Below are 20,444 nucleotides of genomic sequence, written 5' to 3' on the forward strand. Positions count from 1 at the left end.
TATATGTATTGCTACCCCAGCTTTTTTAAAATTTCCATTTTCAAGAAATATATTTTATCATCCCTTTACTTTTAGCCTGTGTATGTCTCTCATTCTGAGATGGGTCTCTTTTAGACAGCATCTATATAAGTCTTGTTTTCTTATTCATTCAGTACCCTTTCTTTTGATTGGAGCATTTAAGCCACTTACATTTAAAGTTATATTAAAGTTATGTATTTATTGCCACTTTATTCTTTTTCTCCTTTTTAAAATCCTCACTCAAGAATATGGTTTTTTCATTGATTCCAGAGAGAGATGGGCAAAGAGAGAGTGAGAGAAACATCGATATAAGAGAAACATTGATCGATTGCCTTCCATATGTACCCTGACCGGGATTGAATCCATAACCTGGGTATGTGCCCTGGCCAGGAATCAAACCCACCCCCTTTGGTCCTCAGGACGATGCTCACTTGCCAGGATGACATTTTATTCTTTATCACTATGTTTCTCCGTGTGGTTTTTTTTTCTTCTTCTTTTAAAAGAAAATCCTTAACACTTCTTGTAATACTGGTTAAGTGGTAATGAACTCTTTTAAGTTTGTCTTATCTGAAATACACTTTATTTCTCCTTTAATTTTAAGTGATAGCCTTGCTGAGTAAAGTAGTCTTGATTGTAGGTCCCTGATTTTTATTACTTTAAATATTTCATGCCAATCCCTTCTGGCTTGAAATGTTTCTGTTGACACTCTAATGGGAGCTCCCTTTTAGGCAACTATTTTTCTTTTGCTGCTTTTAAGATTCTCTCTTTGTCTTTAGCATTTGCCATTTTAATTATGATATGTCTTGATGTGGGCCTCTTTGGGTTAATCTTGTTTCGGACTCTGTGCTTCCTGGACTTGTGTGTCTTTTTTCCTTTCCAGGTTAGGGAAATTTTCAGCCATTATTTCTTCAACTAGGTTCTCAAATCCTTGCTCTTCCTTTTCTCCTTCTAGTAACCCTATGATGTGGTAGTTTTTATGCTTCAGTTGTTCCAAAGGTCCGTTAAGCTATCCTCATTGTTTTATTGTTTAAAGTATTCCATATGTCTCCTTTTTCCCTGATTACTCGCCCCCCCCAACCCCCCCCACCCCCGGCCAGGACTCCCACCCACGAGGGCAAGCCTCCACCACCCCAGTGTCTGTGTCCATTGGTTTTGCTAATATGCATGCATACAAGTCCTTTGGTTGATCTCTAACCTCCCCCCCTACCCCTTGTCTCTGGATATATTTTTGTTCATCAGTTCATGTTGATCATTATATCCCACATATGAGTGAGATCATGTGATATTTATATCTTTCTCTGACTGGCTTATTTCACTTAGCATAATGCTCTCCAGTTCCATCCATGCTGTTGCAAATGGCAAAAGTTCCTTCTTTTTTATAGCAGTGTAGTATTCCATTGTGTAGATCAGTGGTCAGCAAACTGCGGCTCATGAGCCACATGCCGCTCTTTGGCCCCTTGAGTGTGTCTCTTCCACAAAATACCACGTGGGCGCTCACGTACAGGGCAATTGAAACTTCGTGGCCCATGCGCAGAAGTCGGTTTTCCGCCTGGGTGGATCTATTTTGAAGAAGTGGCCTTAGAAGAAGTGGGGGGTGTTGGTCAGTCAGGCGACAGGAGACGCGGCGCAGGCGGGCCGGGGATACGCAGCTCGGGGGAGGCGCGCGCGATTCATGCACGAGTTGAGTGAGCCAGTCAGTCAGCAGTCTCATGTGCAGTAGTTAGTGCTAGTTGCGTCCGCAAATTGCACGCGGGTGACAAAAGTACCTACTCAAAGCATAAAGTTACCTGTATTTTTCCAACCAGCTGCAAATCCTACAGGTATTTTTGTCAGCAATTTAAGAATTGTAATTATTTTGTGTTGGTGACTTTACTATTATAAAATGAAACATTTTTTTAGGTGCCCTGTTTGACATGGCTACAAAGAAGAAGCAAAGAAAAACGGAAGACGAAAACCGTGAATTTAAAGTTGAATGGACTGAGACTTTCGCGTTTATTCAAAACTTAAATGGCCTTCCGACCTGTCTTATTTGTCAGGAAAAATTGGTGCATAACAAGAAATCAAATTTGGAGAGACACTTTACAACTAAACACGTGTCATTTAGTACTAAATATCCTGTCGGTGATGCAAGGAAGAAAGCAGTTGAGGAGCTTCAGAAGAGTCAAGAAAAATCAAATTCTGTATTTAATTACTGGATGCAATCTTCCAACAATGTTAATATTGCAAGTTTTGTGGTTAGTCAAGAAATTGTTACGAGAGGAAAACCATATACAGACGGAGAATACATAAAAAGTTGTTTTATAAATGCATCTGAAGAGCTATTTCAGGATTTTAAGAACAAAGCAGATATTCTAAAAAAAATTAGAGTTACCGTTGTCTGCTAAAACAGTGAAAGATAGAACATTCAAAATGTCTTCAAATATAACCAACCAGCAAGTCGAAGATCTTAAATTGGTTTCAGCTTTATCAATAGCAGTTGACGAGTCTTGTGACATAAATGATACAGCGCAAGTTTCACTTTTTGTATGATTTATTTCATCTACAGGTCCTAAAGAAGAACTTTTAGGATTATTGCCACTCAAAGGTCAAACACGTGGAGAGGATATAGCAAATGCTGTAACTGAGTGCATTGAAAAACATCATATTCCACTCGATGAAATTGTCTCAGTTTCAACAGACGTGTCAAAAAGTATGACCGGTGTAAGAAACGGGTTTGTTGCTATTTTGAAAGAAAAAATTAATCACAAGATACTTACTTACCATTGCATCATTCATCAAGAAGCCCTTTGTGCGCAGACATTTCCAGAAGAAATTTGCAAAGTTATGGAATTGGTGATTAAGATTATCAACTCCATTATAGGTAAAGCTCTTAATCATCGCCAGTTTAAAGAATTTTTAGTTGAAATGGAGAGTGAGTACGCAGATCTGCTGCTGCATGACAAGGTGCGTTGGTTATCAAGAGGAAACGTTTTGAAACGTTTCGCTTCCTTATTAACAGAAATTAAAGCATTTCTCCTTGAGAAGGGTGTTCACTATCCAGAACTAACGAATGATCATGAAAATTTTATTTCATGGTAGACGTTACGGCTCATCTAAATCAGCTTAATCGTAAACTACAGGGGAAAGGAAACACAGTTTTTTCGATGTTAGAAGAAGTTATTTCATTCGAAAACAAATGATCTCTCTTTGCTCAAGATTTTGAAAGAGAAACTTTGATTCACTTTCCAAGCCTGTTGAAACATCGCCAAGAAAATAATTCTGATATTGACATTTGCTATTTCAAAACAACACTTTTAAATATGAGGGAAGCTTTTCTCAACAGGTTTCAGGAATTCAGAAACAGCAAAGCAACGTTAGCCTTTGTTAAAAAACCTCTCAATGCTACTGTAACAGAATTAAATTTTTCTCCCTTTAATATTGACATTGGCAACTTTGAAATGCATTTGCTGGCTTTAAAAAACAAAGAACTGTGGAGCTCGAAATTTGAACGTCTTTATGCTGATATAGAAATATTGGAGAAAAACAAATGTGAACTTAGTTCACAGCACAAGTGGTCAGCTTTGAAAGACCTGGAGAAGGAAGGTATGTTGATTTTTAACACTTGGAATAGTATTCCTGACTCATATAATCAACTGAAAACACTAGCTTTTGCTGTTCTTTCCTTATTCAGGTCTACATATTTATGCGAACAATCATTTTCAAGCATGAACCTTATCAAGAGTAAATTGAGAAGTCGTCTTACTGATGAGAACCTGGAATGGTGCCTAAAATTAAAAACAACATACAAACCTGACTTACCCAAACTTTCCAAGGAGATGCAAGGCCATTGTTCACATTAGTGTTTGTTAGTCATTGTCATGATTTAATTTTATGGATATTGTAAGGTAAATTGTAAGGAATTTAATTTTATCAATAAATAATATCATTATTAAGTATGATATCAAGTTTTATTCAACGTACCTATAGTTTAACTAAGACTTAAAACTTTAAGTAAAGTTTATTAAGTTAATTTTAGGGAACGTTGTGGAGTGAAAGAAGATGTAGTGTCGAGGATTGAGAAAGGTATGTTGAGATGGTTTGGACATATAGAGAGGATGAACGAAAGGAGATAGACGGAACAAGTATACAAGACGAGAGTGGATGGGAGAGTTGGAAGGGGTCGACCTCAGCGAACGTACCTCAATCAGATTGAGGACGTTTTTAGCAAAGGCCAGCTTAGGAGTACCCTAATTAAGTTAATAACAATGTACCTACCTATATAGTTTAAGTTTAAAAAATTTGGCTCTCAAAAGAAATTTCAATCATTGTACTGTTGATATTTGGCTCTGTTGACTAATGAGTTTGCCAACCACTGGTGTAGCTGTACCACAGTTTTTTAATCCACTCAGCTGTTGATGGGCACTTAGGTTGTTTCCAAATCTTAGCTATAATAAATTGTGCTGCTACGAACATAGGGGTGCATATATCCTTTCTGATTGGTGTTTCTGGTTTCTTGGGATATAATCCTAGAACTGAGATTACTGGGTCAAATGGGAGTTCCATTTTCAGTTTTTTGAGGAAATGCCATACTGTTTTCCACAGTGGCTACACCAGTCTGCATTTCCACCAGCAGTGCACAAGGGTTCCTTTTTCTCTGCATCCTCTCCAGCACTTGTTTGTTGATTTGTTGATGATAGCCGTATGACAGGTGTGAGATGGTACCTCATTGTCGTTTTGGTTTGCATCTCTCGGATGATTAGTGACTTTGAGCATGTTTTCATATGTCTCTCGGCCTTCTGTATGTCCTCTTTCAAAAAGTGTCTATTTAGGTCCTTTGCCCATTTTTTGATTGAATCGTTTATCTTTCTTTTGTTAAGTTGTATGAGTTCCCTATAAATTTTGGAGATTAAACCCTTATCTGAAATAGCATTGGCAAATATGTTCTCCCATGTGGTGGGCTTTCTTGTTGTTTTGTTGATGGTTACTTTTGCTGTGCAGAAGCTTTTTATTTTGATGTAGTCCTATTTGTTTATTTTCCCCTTAATTTCCATTTCTAGAGTCTAGAAGCTGTACCAATAAAGAAATTGCTACAACATATGTCTGATATTTTGCTGCCTATGGAGTCTTCTAAGATTTTTATGGTTTTCCATCTTACATTTAAGTCCTTTAACCATTCTGAGTTTGTTTTTGTGTATGGTGTAAAGTTGGTGATCTAGTTTCATTTTTTTGCATGTATCTGACCAAATTTCCCAGCACTATTTGTTGAAGAGACTGTCTTGACTCCATTGTCAAATATTAATTGAGCATAATGGCTTGTGTCTATTTCTGGGTTCTCTATTCTGTTCCATTGGTCTATATGTCTGTTCTTGTGCCAGTACCAGGCAGTTTTGAGAACAGTGGCTTTGTAATTTACCTTGATATCTGGTATTGTGATCCCTCCAACTTTGTTATTCTTTCTCAGAATCGCTGTGGTATTCAAGGTCTTTTTTTTATTCCAGATGAATTTTTGGAGAGTTTGTTCTAGGTCTGTGAAATATGCCATTTGTATTTTAATGGGGAGTGCATTGAATCTATAAATTGCTTTGGGTAGTATGAACATTTTAATGATGTTGATTCTACCAATCCATAAACATGGTATGTTCTTCCATTTGTTTATGTCTTCCTCTATCTCTTTTTTAATGTCCTGTAGTTTTCCATATCCTCATTTTTTAAAAGTGTTTTTTTTTTCTGCTCTGTTTGGATATTTTCTGCTACCTTGTTTTTCAAATTCCTGGTTCAATGTTCTGCTTTATCTACTCTGCTGTTTATTCCTTCTAGTATATTCTTCATTTCAGATATTATATTCTTCATTTCTGACCGGTTCTTTTTTATATTTCCTATGTCCTTCTTCATGCTGTTGAAGTTCTCACTAACTTCCTTGAGCATCCTTATAACCATTTTTTTTCTTGAAATCTATATCTGGTAAATTGTTTGCCTTTATTTCATTTAGCTCTTTTTCTGGAGATTTCTTCTATTCTTTCTTTTGGGGCATGTTTCTTTATCTCCTTAATTTGGCTGCCTCTTCATGTTTGTTTCTATCTGTTAGGTAGATCTACTATGTCTCACAGTGTTGGTATGCTGGCCTTATGTAGTAAGTGTCCTGTGTGTCCTTGTTGTGCACTCTCCTTGATCACCTCAGCCGGGTGCTCCAGGAATGTTCCTTGTGTGGATAATGTGAGCCCTCCTTTGGTAATTGAGCCTTGATTGCTTTTGGTCCATCGTACCTGGGGTCAACCCTCAGGGTAGCTGACTGTGAATATTGACCCCCAACCACTGTGTATGAACTGCAGTGCAGGTGCTGGACACAAATGGAATTTGCCTCAGGAGTGTCTTGTACCTGCTGAGATCTTCTTTTGGATATGCCCCTTATGAAGCAAATTGGATCCTGATCTAATGTTTAAACCTGGCCACTGGGTATGTTGGTCCTGGGGCCTCTTGGGAGGGACTCTGATTCAGGTCAATATCAGCTGCTGCCTGTGTCGGGCCATGGGCACCTGTTTGAAGCTACAAATTGGTACACAGTTTGTGGCTGCTTTTGCTGGATCTGGGTGTATACAGGAAGGCCCAAGCTGCACACCAAGGTTGACTTTTACCAGCACTGGGATCTGGGCAAGTCAACAAAAGACCTAAGGCACTTTGAAATCTGCATCTGTCTACCTCTGCTTGACAACTGTCTACCTCTGCCTGTTAAAGTCAGTCACTGAGAGCCTCTGGAGGTATTCAAGTTGCATACGATAGGTTCTCAATGAGTCCAGGTAGATGCGAGTAGTGGTAGATACCAGACTGATACAAGTTCAAACTTGGTGACAGTGCTGGGTTTGAGGCCACTCAGTATCAGTTTCAGGGTATACCAAATCTAGCTGCCACTCACTATGTGCTTGCACAACTTTATGGTGGGGGCGGGGTTTCAAGGCATTATCAGGGTGAGGCCAGCAGAGTTTACCAGGCACAAACAGTCTAAGATTTGGCTGTGTGAAGGGAGGGCTCTGCACTGGTTGAGCATTCAAAGGAAAAATGGCCCCAGTCCTAGAGCCACACAACTCAGTTAGTCCCAGATTCTGCCAGTAGCCAGATCTCAGTAGGATGGGGCTAGTGGATCTCCCTTGAGGGCTTGGGGGAAGGAGAGGGGGTGGCCCCCTCTCTGGAGCTACACAGCTCAGTTTGTCCCAGATTCTGTTCAGACCATGGCAGGGCGGAGCCAGGAGGAATCCAGCAGGTGACGTCAACAGGGAGCCCAGAGGGTGTGACTATTGCATTCCCCCAAGCTGATTCCATAAGGAGGAGCATGCCCCACCCAAGAAAAACGTCATCTGTGGTGTGAAAGAGTGACTTAGCAAAGGAGTCTTAGTTGTTATTTCTTCAGCTTTCATCGCAGAGCCACAAACCTCAGCCTCTCCTGCTAATCTAGTCCACCCTGCTCTTTTCTCAGCTGGAGCCCAGGGTGAGTGGTTCCAAGAGTTTGTGCATTGGTCCTTTAAGATTGCATCTGTGTCTCTAGCAGACTCTTTTCTCTCCTGGAGGACAGACTCCCCTCTGATTTTCACAGTCAGATATTATATGGGTGCGCTTCCTGGCTCTGGTGCCATGGCTGGAACGCCCGGTTTGGGGTTGAGACCTCATGCTTCACAGAGGAAACTTTGCAGCTGCATTATCGCTCTGGAATCTCAGTCACAGCAGGCCCTGTGAGAGCAGGGCCAGACATTTTGGCATCTCTTCCCTTCCTGCCAGTCTCGATGAGACTTCTTCTGTAAATCCTTGGTTATAAGACTCCTGATCAGCTGGTCTTCAGTTGGTTATTTGGGTTGATTCCTCTATATTTCAGTTGTAATTTCATTTTGGTCCTGGGAGGAAGTGAGTGTAACATCCACCTAGTCTGCCGCCATTTGGGATCCTTACATGTTCTTTTGTGACGTATTTATTCAAATATTTTATCCACGTTTAATATTTTCTTTTTATTATTTTGTGGTAATTCTTTATGTATACTTGATTTCATGACTCTATCAGATATTAATATTATAAACATTTTTGTCCAATGTGTGAGTTGCCTTTACAATTACTTAATGTCTTAAGACAGCAAAGTTTTTAATGTTGATGAGGCCAGATTTACCTTTTATAATTTGTATTTTGTGTATGCTAATAAATCTTTGCCTGCTCCAAGATTGATAAGATTTTCTCTTGTAAAACTACCTTACACTTAACTTTACTGCTCCTTCACTTTGTTATATTGTACCACCTTAAGTTCCTTGTAGTCAATTTCCCTTCTGACTCTTCTTCCTCTCACTTAACAATGGACATTTCCAAGATTTTTCTCCCTTTGATTATCAAATAATGTGTGTTCCTCAAAAAAGATTTAGAAAACAAAAGAAGTGCAGTAATTATAATAATAATGGCACCAGTTTTGAGTGCAGTACTTACCATATGCTAACTATATAGTGATGGAACGTGATGGTTAGGAGATCAAGTCTAAGAGTGAGGCTGCCTGGGCTAAAATTCTGTTTCTATAACCTTCTAGTTGCAGGGTCTTGGTTAGTGTTTTACTCAGTGAAAACTTACAAGATACAATAGCAATTTGCAATAGAGTTTTTAGTAGCAAAGGATACAGAACAAAAGCATCAGAAAAAAAGATGTGCATCTTCAAAGTCCTGAGTTCAGGCATAAGCTTCCGGAGTTCTTCCTCATCTGAGGCCACACAGGATGTCCTTTTTCTCTGACAGAGAAGCACTGGGGGATGTATGGAATGTCTCTGCCCAGGGAAGCCTCTTTGATTCCTAAGGTTCAAGGCCTTTTTGTGGGGGCTAGTAGCGTAGGCACATTCTGCTTCAAAATCTGCCATGACAATCAAAACTCTGGGCCCAACACTAAAACCAAGTGCACATCGGCAGTCTTAATGTTAGTGCAAAGGAACCTGACAAGCCAGCAGGACATGGCCCATTGCTCCAGGTGTATATAACAAAATCATTAATTACTAACACAAAAAACTCTCCAAGGGGCACATTCCCTGGGGTGGCCAAAGGTCAATCATGGTTCCCTTGGAGACAGCAAGGAGTTAGCAACTACACCTGCTGTGTTCATTCTTTTCTCACAAGTAGCCTCTCTAAAGCCTCACTTTTTTCATCTGTAAAATGAGAAAACAGATGTGCTTCCTTTATAGGGTTGTTGTGAAAATTAAATGAGATTATATATGTAAAGCTTTCAGCATTATTTTGGTACATAGTTATTGCTCAATGACTACTAGATATTATTAATACTAAGCATTTCCTCCTCTGTCATATAAGGATGACAGTATTTGTTTCATTGCCTATAGCAAGACTAAAATGCATTCCTAGCTGGTTTAGCCCAGTGGATAGAGCGCCGGCCTACAGACTGAAAGGTCCCGGGTTCAATTCCAGTCAAGGGCACATGCCTGGGTTGTGGGCTCATTCCCCAGTAGGGGGTGTGCAGGAGGTAGCTCATCAATAATTCTCTCTCATCGTTGATGTTTCTATCCCTCTCTCCATCTCCCTTCCTCTCTGAAATCAATAAAAATATATTTTAAAAAAATAATAAAATCCAGGCCTAGTAGATAGAGAGCTTAGCATAGGGCTTGGCCTTAGATCCCTATGCTAAGCTCTCTACTACATGCTATGCACTCTGATATATTTGTATTCTATTTAATGTGTTGTTGTTTTTTCAAAAATGTTTGTCAAATATACTAGGGAAAAATGGGTTACTACTCAATGTTCTTGGGTTCCTAAAGTTGGGTAAATGACACTTGGCCCCTCTCTTTCTCTTTTTTTCTTCCCACACTCCATCTGTCTTGGTTGGTTTGCCCTAGAAGTAGAGCCAAAGATACAGGTTATTTATTTGGGAAGTGATATAAAGAAACAGAGGACAGAAATGAGAAGGAAAAGCTAAAATGAGGTGTTATTGAGCCAGTTGCTGCTGTGGGTGACTGGGGCTCAGTCCTACTGGGAGCCTCTGGGGATCTGGGTAGAATTCCCTCAGAATGGTTTCTCCAAAGGATGGAAGTCTGGGACATTTATCCACAGACTTCTCTCCTCCTTAGTTGAGTGTGTCTAATTCACTTCCCCACCTGGCTGCAGAAAAAATGGAGAGGTGAAAAGTGGGTACTTGCATGGGGCTGTCATCATGCATAGAAGCCTCCACACAGCCTCCACTGAAATACCAGTGAGCCAAGAGCATGTGGGCAGAGCACAAAAAGCAGCTGCTGCTTCCTCTAAGCAGGAAGGAGTAAACATAGGCATCTCTGTCCAATACATAGTGCCTTCCCCTAGGCAGCCAATCTCAGGGTCTTGCTGCCATTCAGACAGGCATAACCTGAAGAACTTGCTTTTCCAGGCTTGGCTCTCAACACATAAATATATTTTAGAAAAATCTTCTGCCTTTCTGAACAAAGCTATTTTTCTGCTGTAGACTCAGATAAAAATCGAATTTTAGTTGTAGTTAGAAATGCCTTCTAGATCAAAAGGTAACTCCCCATTCCATTGATGCCCATCATTGCTTCAATGGGTGGGGAGGAGGGGATTGAGGGAAAAAAGAAAAAGCTCTAAAACTAGTTCCAGAATATTCTTTCTCTTACTTTAATCACACTTCCAAAATATTCATAATATAGGATGAGTATAGCCTAATTTATTTATTTATAAAATTTCCTAAAATTGGATAGTGTTTTCATTTTCTCAGTATCAAAAATAATATTGTAGCAAACATCTATATATATAAAAGCCTAAGGACCATTATGACCAGACAACCGGACAACTGGACGACTGGCCTGTAGCTATGATGCACACTGACCACCAGGGGACAGATGCTCAATGCAGGAGCTGCCCCCTGGTGGTCAGTGTGCTCCAACAGCCAACCCCCGCAGTCCCTCCCCCCCTCCCCCCCCGGCCAAACTCCCATGGTCCCTCCCCCCAGCCGGCCAGTCTGGATTGGCCCTGATTGCCCACCAGGCCAAGGGACCCCACCTGTGCATGAATTTGTGCACCGGTCCTCTAGTCATTGTACATAATTCTTTTCCTGAGTTTCATATCATTTTACCAAGAGAGATAGGTCACAGTGGAAACAGAGAGTTAAAGAGTATGGACGCTGTAAAAGCTTTTGATCCATATCCACCTGTTGCTTTCCAAAAAGTGTAGATTTAACCAATTTGTACTCTCACCAGTCATGTGTGTGCATAGGGAAATTTAAAAACATTTTAGAAAATCTCAGTGTTGAAAATTTAGCAAATATAGAAAAGTGTAAATTGTCATAGTAATAAATAACCCATAACCTTGAGACAGCCACTACTAACATTTTAATATATTTTAGTCTTTTTCATTCTTATATAATGTACATGTATAATTTATGAACAAAATAGAACATACCACATATAGAATTTTGTAATCTGGTTTTCTCATCTAATATTACATTCCATTTCCCAAAAAGATAATGGTAAATGGTTGCACAATGTTTTATGGGTGTCCGTTAGGAATCGTGTTTGGCTCCTACGAACAGAGTTTGACTAATATAAACATAACGGTTTATTTTTTCTTATGTAATAGACATCTGGAAGGTGGCAGTTGATGGCTTTGTTACAGTGGTTCCAGGATATCAGAATTGCAGTCGCTATGATTCTCCTGGCTTTTCTCTCATTGTCTCCAAACGGCTGTTGGAACTCAAGCCATCATGCCAGTTATTAAGACAGTTGGGGCCAAGCAGCAATCTAGGCAGCTGCAAGTCCCACCCATAAACTTCTACTTATATCTTATTGGCCACCCTAATCTTCAAGGAAGGCTGTGAAATTAGGTGTTTTTTTTTTTTTAGCTAAGCACATTGCTGGCCACAATAATATAGGATCTTGTTAATGACAAATAAGAGGAGAATGGATATTGGGCAGCCAGCAATCTGCCACAGCCTTATAAGTATGGATGTAATATTTTATTTAACCAATCTCCTACGGAGTAGTATTTATTTTTTTCCTAATTTTCACCATTATGCCAATTGCCATAGTAAGCATCCATACACAAGCATCTCTTAATTGTTTCTTATGATAAATTTCCAGATGGAATTAATAAATTAAATCATGGAATGCAAAATTGCTTTCCAGAAAGGTTCTACTTTCTGAAGCAGCATATAAAACCACTGGGCAGTTATTCTGAGAATCATTCATTGAATACGTGCTTCCCATCCAACTCCAGATGGTCCCTTGTGATTCTTTCTTGAATATTAATATTTTTCACAAATGTTAGAAAATGTAATCAATCCTTAAATAGAATATGTCAAAGTGGCAAATGCTGAGCAGTATGTCTTTAATTAATTAAATATATACCAGAAGGAAATGTCCTTGTGGAATGAGCCTGCAAAGTGACACATTTTAGACTGGTAAGTTCTTATATTTTCATTTTTTTAAGAAGTTCCTGAAGTAGTTTTGATGCCAATAATGACATGGGGCCACAGGAGAAAGGATGACAAGGAAAAGACCGATCTGAGAATCATCAAGAAACCTCAATCAATTTAGGATCTTTAAAGTTTAATATTAGAAGCTATTATGGAAGATATGAATCTTAATACAACTATTAATACAACTTAATACAACTATTCTGCAAACCAATGCAATTTTAGCAAAGTTTTGAAGCCCCATCTATTGACTTGTATTCTTGTGGAACTAATGTTAGCAGAAACAGCATAGCTAAGTCATTGAGCTAGATTCCTCCACAGACACAAGTGAGAGCCAAAATTTGAAATACTTACTGGTGTATACAGATAATATGTTCTCAAAATTTATACTTCAAATGAATTTATGGTAAATTAAATTGAAATGTTTAAGGCACTGTGGAACTACATTAAAAAAAAAAACCTCAGAGTAGCTCACATTCAATTAATGTAGTAAAATTAAAAAGTGATTGCAGCAAATGCTTTAGTAAAGAAGATCACTTTTTAAATAAGAATAATCACCCAGTTGTTCATTTTTTGAGAGTTTGGTTTGTACTCCCAGGTTTCTTTAGGCAACGCAGGGCTTTAAATGCTGTCAAAATTTCCATGGTCTTTAGCTTGTCTTGCTCAACAAAGATGAAAGCCATTGGAAAAGTTACATTTGCACTGTGTTCTTAGAATTTTGTCTGTGTTTTAAATAGTGCTGTGTATGGCCACCTAGGTCCATGGAATGTCACACATGTACCTACTTCATGTGTAACACAGCTCAACACTCCAGGGCAGATTTTATTGCCCATATCTCACACCCAGGAGGCAGGGGCCATCACTCGCTCAGGAGGGAGGACACTAATTCCACCTCCCTGAGGCACAAGTAGTCCAGTCCCAGTGCTTCAAACCAGACCTGTCCCCATCGTAGGAGGCCAATAAATATTTGTTGAATTTTTTATATGGTACAAACCAAATTTATGTCTAAGTGGTAGGATTATATTTGAATTTCTTCTTTTTGCTTTTTTATATTTTATGAATTTCCTGCAAGACATAGCTGGGACATTTGTCATCAGGTAACTGTGTGCATAGCTGCATGTTTGGGGCATTCCAGATCATAGTTCCTGGAACATTTCTGCTAACTTTTTTGAACTAGTTGAAATGGGTTTGTTGTATCATACTGAATTGAGTATCTTTATTAAATATAATTAAGTATTTAATTTTAATATTTAAATTAGACATGAGCTTTGAATTCAACTTTTATTTCCCAGTACAAATTAGGTAATGAACAGAGACTAAAAGAAAATTAGTAAATATATCAATCAATTGAACTCGAACTTTTTACTTAAATTAAGTCTTTAAAACCAACACAATAATATATGAATACTACAGTCTTACATTTTATGCTAAGAATTTATTTATATAATTAAAAATTCAGACTGGCCAGTGTGGCTCGGCAGTCAAACGTCAACCCAGGAACCAAGAGGTCACTGGTTCGATTCCTGGTGAGGGCACATGCTTGGGTTATGGGCTTGATCCCTAATGGGGGATGTGTAGGAGGCAGCCGATCAATGATGTTCCTCCCTCATTGAGGTTTCTCTATCGCTCTGCCTTCCTCTCTCTCTAAAAAGAAAAAAAAATCAATAAAGACATATTTTTTAAAAAAGAGACACATTTTTAAAAATTCAGATTCGGAGATTTGTTCTTTCTATTTGTGATTTTCCTATTTACTTAAGCCTTTACTTTATTTCATCAATATTAAGAAAATTATATAAAATTTTAATGGATTTTTATTAAACCCAATGTACTGCTTATGGTTTAAATATTTTTAATGATTTAGTCATAATATACTTTTATTTTTATTTCTTCAGATAAGATTTTTTCAAATTAATTTTAAATGTTTTCAATTATACATTCAATAGCATTCTGTATTAGTTTCTGGTATACAGCATAGTGGTTCAACTATCATTTATTTTACCAAGTGTTCCTCGCTGATATTTCCAGCACCAAACTGGCCCCATACAACATTACATTATTGACTATATTTCCTCTGCTGTACTTTACATCCTCATGACTATTTTGTAACTACCAATTTGTACTTCTCAATCCCTTCACCTTTTTCACCCAGACCCCAACCCCCCTCCCCTCTGGCAAACATCAATCTGTTTTCTGTATCTATGAGTCTTTTTATGTTTTGTTTGCTCATATATATTGTTCTTTAGATTCCACATGTAAGTGAAACCATATGGTGTTTGTACTTCTCTATCTGACTTATTTCACTTAACATAATGCCCTCTCCATCCATGCTGTTGCAAATGATAAGATTTCATTCTTTTTATAGCCAAGTAATAGTTCCATTGCACATATGTATCTATTTTTTTTTTTTTTTTTTGGCCACTCATCTATTGAAGGTTACTTGGGTTGCTTCCATAGCATGGCTATTGTAAATAATGCTGCAAAGAACATAAGGGCGCATATATTCTTTTGAATTAGTGGTTTGAGGTTTTTTGGATATATACCCAGAAGTGACATCACTGAATCATAAGGCAGTTATATTTTTAATTTTTTGAGGAACCTCCATACTGTTCTCCACAGTGACTGCACCAATCTGCATTCCCACCAACAGTGCACAAGGTTCCCTTTTCTTCACATCCTGGACAACACTTGTTTGTTGATTTATTGATGACTAGAGGCCCAATGCATGAAATTTGTGCAAGAGTAGGCCTTAGTTCCCCCAGCTGCCAGCACTAGCTTCCCTCTGGCACCCGGGACCCGGGCTTCCCTCACAGCCCTGGCTTCATCTGGAAGGTCTTCCAGAAGGATGTCCGGTCTAAGTAGCATATTACACTTTTATTATAATAGATAGCCATTCTGACAGGTGTGAAGTGATATCTCATTGTGGTTTTAATTTGCATTTCTCTGATGATTAGTGACATTGAGTATTTTTTCATATGTCTATTGGCCATCTATATGTCCTCTTTAGAAAAGTTTCTATTCAGGTCCCTAGTGTGTGTGTGTGTGTGTGTGTGTGTGTGTGTTTGATTTCAGAGAGGAAGGGAGAGGGAGATAGAGATAGAAACATCAATAATGAGAGAGAATCATTGATCAGCTGCCTCCTGCATGCCCCCTACTGGGGATTGAGCCCTCAACCCAAGCATGTGCCCTTGACTGGAATTGAACCCAGGACCCTCCAGTCTGCAGGCCGACGCTCTATCCACTGAGCCAAGCCAGCTAGGACCCTAGTCCATTTTTTAATTTGATTGTTTATTTTCTTAGGGTTGAGTTTTTTTTTATAAATTTTGGATGTTAATTCTTATTAGATGTACCTTTGGAGACTATGTTCCCCCATTCAGTGAGTTGTCTTTCCATTTTGTTGAAGGTTTTCTTTACTGTGCAAAAATATTTTACTTTGATGTAGTCCCATTTGTTTATTTTTTCTTCTGTTTACCTTGCCTGAAGAAATTTACCAGAAAATGTATTGCTAAGAGAAATGTCCAAGATTTTACTGCCTCTGTTTTCTTTTAGGATTTTTATGGTTTCGAGTCTTACATTTAAACCTTTAATCCATTTTTAGTTTATTCTTGTGTATGGTGTAAGAAGGTGGTCTAGTTTTTTTTTTGTTGTGTTTTTTTTGTTTTTTGCACAAATCTGTCCTATATACCTAACACCATTTATTGAATAGACTATCTTTACCCCATTATATTTTCTTGCCTCCTTTATCAAATATTAATTAACCATAAAGGTGTGGGTTTATTTTTGGGCTCTCTATTCTGTTCCATTGATTTACATGTCTGTTTTTATGCCAGCACCATGCTGTTCTGATTATTATGGCCTTGTAGTATAGTTTGATATCTGGTAGCATGATCTCTCCAACTTTGTTCTTTCTCAAGATTGTTGTGGCTATTCAGGGTCTTTTGTGGTTCCATATGTATATTTGAAATATTTGTTCTAGTTCTGTGAAATATGCCATTGGTATCTAGCTAGAAATTGCATTGAATCTATAGATTGCTTTAGGTAACATGGACATTTTAATGATGTTAATTCTTCCTATCCATGAACACGGTATATGATTCTATTTGTATCTTCTTCATTTTCTTTCTTCAGGGTCTTATAATTTTCTGAGTACAGGTCTTTTACATTCTTGGTTAAACTTATTCCTAGTCATTTTACTTTTTGTATTCAATTGCAAATGGGATTGTATTCTTAGTTTCCCTTTCTGATAGTTCACTATTGGTTAAAATGCAACTGATTTCTGGATAGTTATTTTGTATCCTGCTACTTTACTGAATTCATTTATCAGTTCTAATAGTTTTTTGGTGGCATCTTTAGAGTTCTTTATATACAGTGTCATGTTGTCTGCAAATAATGACAGTTTTACTTGTTCCTTTCCAATGTGGATGCCTTTTATTTCTTCTTTTTGCCTGATTGCTGTGGCTAGGACTACGTTGAATGAGTGTGAAATTCCTGTCTTATACCAATTTTTTTGTTTTGTTAATCCTCACCCAAGGATATTTTTTCCATTGATTTTTAGAGAGAGTAGAAGAGAGGGAGAGAGGGGGAGAGAGAGAAAGAAACATCAATGTGAAAGAGACATATCCCACACGTGGCCTGACAGGGGATAGGGATCAAACCTGCAACCCAGGTACACGTCCTTGCTTGGATATCGAACCTACAACCCTTCAGTTCTTGGGCAGGTGCTCTAACCACTAAGCACAACAGCCAGGGCTAATTCCTATTCTTAAGGGAAATGCCTTTAGTTTTTCCCCATTGAGCATCATGTTAGCTGTGGGTTTGTCACATATTGTATTCTTCATTTCTGACAGGTATATGGTTTTTATGTACTTTTTTATGCTTGCTATCTCTTTGTTGAAGTTCTCTCACATTTTATTGGGCATACTTAATACTATTTCTTTTAACTCTATATCTAGTAAATCACTTGCCTCCAATTCATTTAGCTCTTTTTTCTGGAGATTTCTCCTGTTCTTTCATTTGGAGCATATTTCTTTGTATCCTCACTTTGGCTGCCTCTTTGTGTTTGTTTCTAAGTATTAGGTAGATGTGCTATGTCTCCCTGTCCGGGTAAGGTGGCTTTATGTAGGAGGTGTCCTTTGGGACCCAGTGGCACATTCTCCTTGATCATCTGAGCTGGGTGCTCCAGGAATGTCCCTTGTGTGAATTATATGAGCCCTCCTCTTGTCATTGTGTCTTTTTTTAAAATATGTTTTTTATTGATTTCAGAGAGAGGGAGAGAAAGGAAGCAAGAGATAGAAACATCAATGATGAGAAAGAATCACTGATCAGCTGCCTCCTGCACACCCTCTACTGGGGATCAAGCCTGAAACCCAGGCATGTGCCCTGACCAGGAATCAAACTGTGACCTCCTGGTTCATAGGTCAATGCTGAACCAGTGAGCCTCTCGAGACGGGCTTGTAATTATGTCTTGATTGCTATTGGCCTGTTCATGCATGAGGTTGACCCAGGCTGTCTGACCGTAAGATTCAACCCCAACCACAGTGTATGAGCTGCTGTGCAGGTGCTGACCACACAAAGCCTAATTCACCTTAGCAGGGTCTGGAGCCTGCCGAGATATCCCTGGTGAAGCTAATTAGATCCTGCTCTGTTTAAAGCTCAGCCACTGGGTGTGTTGTTCTGGGGTCTCTGCTGCAGGTCAATGTCAGATGCTGTCCGTGACTAGCCCTGGGCAACCTGTTAGGAGCTACAAAGTGATACATAGTTTGTGGTTGCCTCTGCTGGGCCTGTGTGTTTGTGGAGAGTACCAAGCTGTCCACCAGCACCCAACCCGGAGTCAGGTCAGCCAAAGGCCCAAGGAAACCTGAGATCTGCCTGCCAGCTGCCTGTTAGGTTCAGTCACTGACAGAGCCTCTGGTGGTACTTGAGTTGTATGAGGTAGGTTCTTAGTGCATCACCAGATAGGGGCAAGTGGTATTCACCAGACTGGTACAGGTTCAAACTTGGTGCTAGTGCTGGGTCTGAGGGCTTTCAGCAAAAGTCCCAAGATGTATCAGGTCTAGCTGCCATCCATGCAGTGCCCACAGACCTTTGTGATGGGGTGGAGTCTCAGATAATTGTCAGTGTGAGGCCAGCCAAGTTTATCAGATCCAAACAGAACAGGATTTGGCCGTATGAAGGGAGGGCTTTACACTGGTAAGGCTTGTGAGGTAAAAATTGCCTAGAGCCACACAACTCAGTCTGTCCTATATTCTGCTCAGACCTTCTGGAAAGCCCCAGTTTGACAGGGTGGGGCCGCCAGGAATCCAGATGTTGGGGTTAGTGGATCTCCCGCGAGAGAGAGATGCTGGTTAGGCTACAGGAAGGTGGGAATAATGGACCCTACTACAGAGCCACAAAACTCAGCCCTTGAGCCTGCCCAGAACTCTAAACTCTGGGCCCCAGGCAGCTGACTTTATCACGGGTTGTGAACTTCCCAGGGTGGGGCAACAAGAAGTCTGAAGGGTGGAGTTATTGCATTCCTCCAGGCTGATGCAATGAGGAAGGTGTTCCATCCAGAAAGATGGCCTCTGCGGCATAACAGAGGGACTCAGCACAGGGGCCCTGGTGGCTGTGCCTTCAGCTCTTTCCTGGGAGCCACAAACCCCATTTGCTCCTCCGCAACTTGAGCCTTCTCTGTTCCGCTGCTGGAGCCCATGGTGAGTGGCTGCAAACGAGATTTTGTGCATTGGACTTTTAAGAGGGTGCCTGTGTCTCTAGCAGACTTTCATCTCTCCCCGTGGGCAGAATCCCTGATGATTTTTCACAGCCACATGTTATGTGGGCACCTTTTCCTGACTCTGGTGCTCTGGTTTGGGGGGACTAATATGGGGTTTGAGACCCTTTGCTTCTCAGAGGGAGCCTTGGTTGCTGAGATATCCCTCTGTGATCTCAGCTGCCACCTGTGGGAGCAGGGCCAGCCTATTGGCATCTCTGCCCTTCCTACCAGTCTCAATGTGGCTTCTTCTGTAAATCCTTAGCTATAAGACTTCTGTTCAGCTGATCTTTGATTGATTATTCCGGTTGGTTGTTCTATATTTCAGTTGTAATTCCAGTTTGGTCCTTGGAGGAAGTGAGTATAACTTCCACCTAATCCACTACCATCTTAGATCCAGTTCATCATACACTTTAAAATTCAACTATAATTTAATGAGCTTTTATAAGTTATCATTGCAATGTAAATTCCTCTATCACTTTTGTCACGACTAGTATAATCGTTTTCATTTATTATTACTAATAATTAGTTAGTATGTGTTTATTATGTACCAGGAAGTGTACTGTTTTCATATAATAACTCATTTAGTTATTATAATAACTCTATGAGATGCATATTATTATTTACATCTTAAGAAATTGAGGCATAAAGATAGAAGTGACCCACCAAATATTACACAGCTAATTATTGTAATTCAATATCAGAATTTGAACCTAACTCATATTTTAATTGCTATGTTCTACTGTCTCCCAATTTCATACATCTATTTTTCCATCAAGATGTAAGATCCTTAAGAGCAATGACCATGTCTTACTCTACCTCTGGTGCCCAGACCCACACAGAGAACTTAGTGAACATTGAGATAAACTGAATTTGTTTAAACTTTGGTCTGTAATTTGAGGGAAAACAACAACAAAAAAACTTTACAAAACTGTTTCTTCACAAGTAAGTTCAGTTGTAGCTGATCTTTTTCCTGCTCTAAGCTGTTTAAGAGCTTGTTTTGTTGTCCTATAGAAAAATGGACAATTTATAACAACCAAAAAGATAAAAATAACTCTTAGCCTATGAAAAGACAGTCAGATTTCCTAATAGTAAAGAAATGTAATTTAAAACAACAATGAGATAAGATTTTATAATTATACCAGGTGCCCAGCTCCCGATTGGGAATCGGGGTGCGCAGCCCACCCACCTGCCGCCCTGCCTTGACACCGAACGTCCACGCAGAGCAGAGGGCCTGGCCCAGCCCCCAAGCCCTCTGGCCTTCTCTGGCCTTCTCTGGCCGCTTCAA

General features: G+C 39.4%; 2 protein-coding genes across 2 annotated transcripts in view; both read left to right on the forward strand.

The window, feature by feature from the left end:
• Positions 1–2,427: 2,427 nt before the first annotated feature.
• Positions 2,428–20,444, forward strand: part of LOC118675644 (protein ZBED8-like) — a 47,667-nt gene continuing 29,650 nt past the window's right edge. Inside the window, 1 exon segment of the mRNA XM_036348501.1 lies at positions 2,428–2,961. Coding sequence (XP_036204394.1) covers positions 2,428–2,961 — 534 coding nt within the window.
• Positions 18,940–20,444, forward strand: part of MED12L (mediator complex subunit 12L) — a 423,259-nt gene continuing 421,754 nt past the window's right edge. The window contains exon 1 of the mRNA XM_036350497.1: positions 18,940–19,100. The gene's annotated coding sequence lies outside the window, so the exon portion shown is untranslated. The remainder of the gene's footprint in view (positions 19,101–20,444) is intronic.

Source organism: Myotis myotis, unplaced genomic scaffold (assembly GCF_014108235.1).
Source record: "Myotis myotis isolate mMyoMyo1 unplaced genomic scaffold, mMyoMyo1.p scaffold_m19_p_2, whole genome shotgun sequence".
Taxonomy (NCBI): domain Eukaryota; kingdom Metazoa; phylum Chordata; class Mammalia; order Chiroptera; family Vespertilionidae; genus Myotis; species Myotis myotis.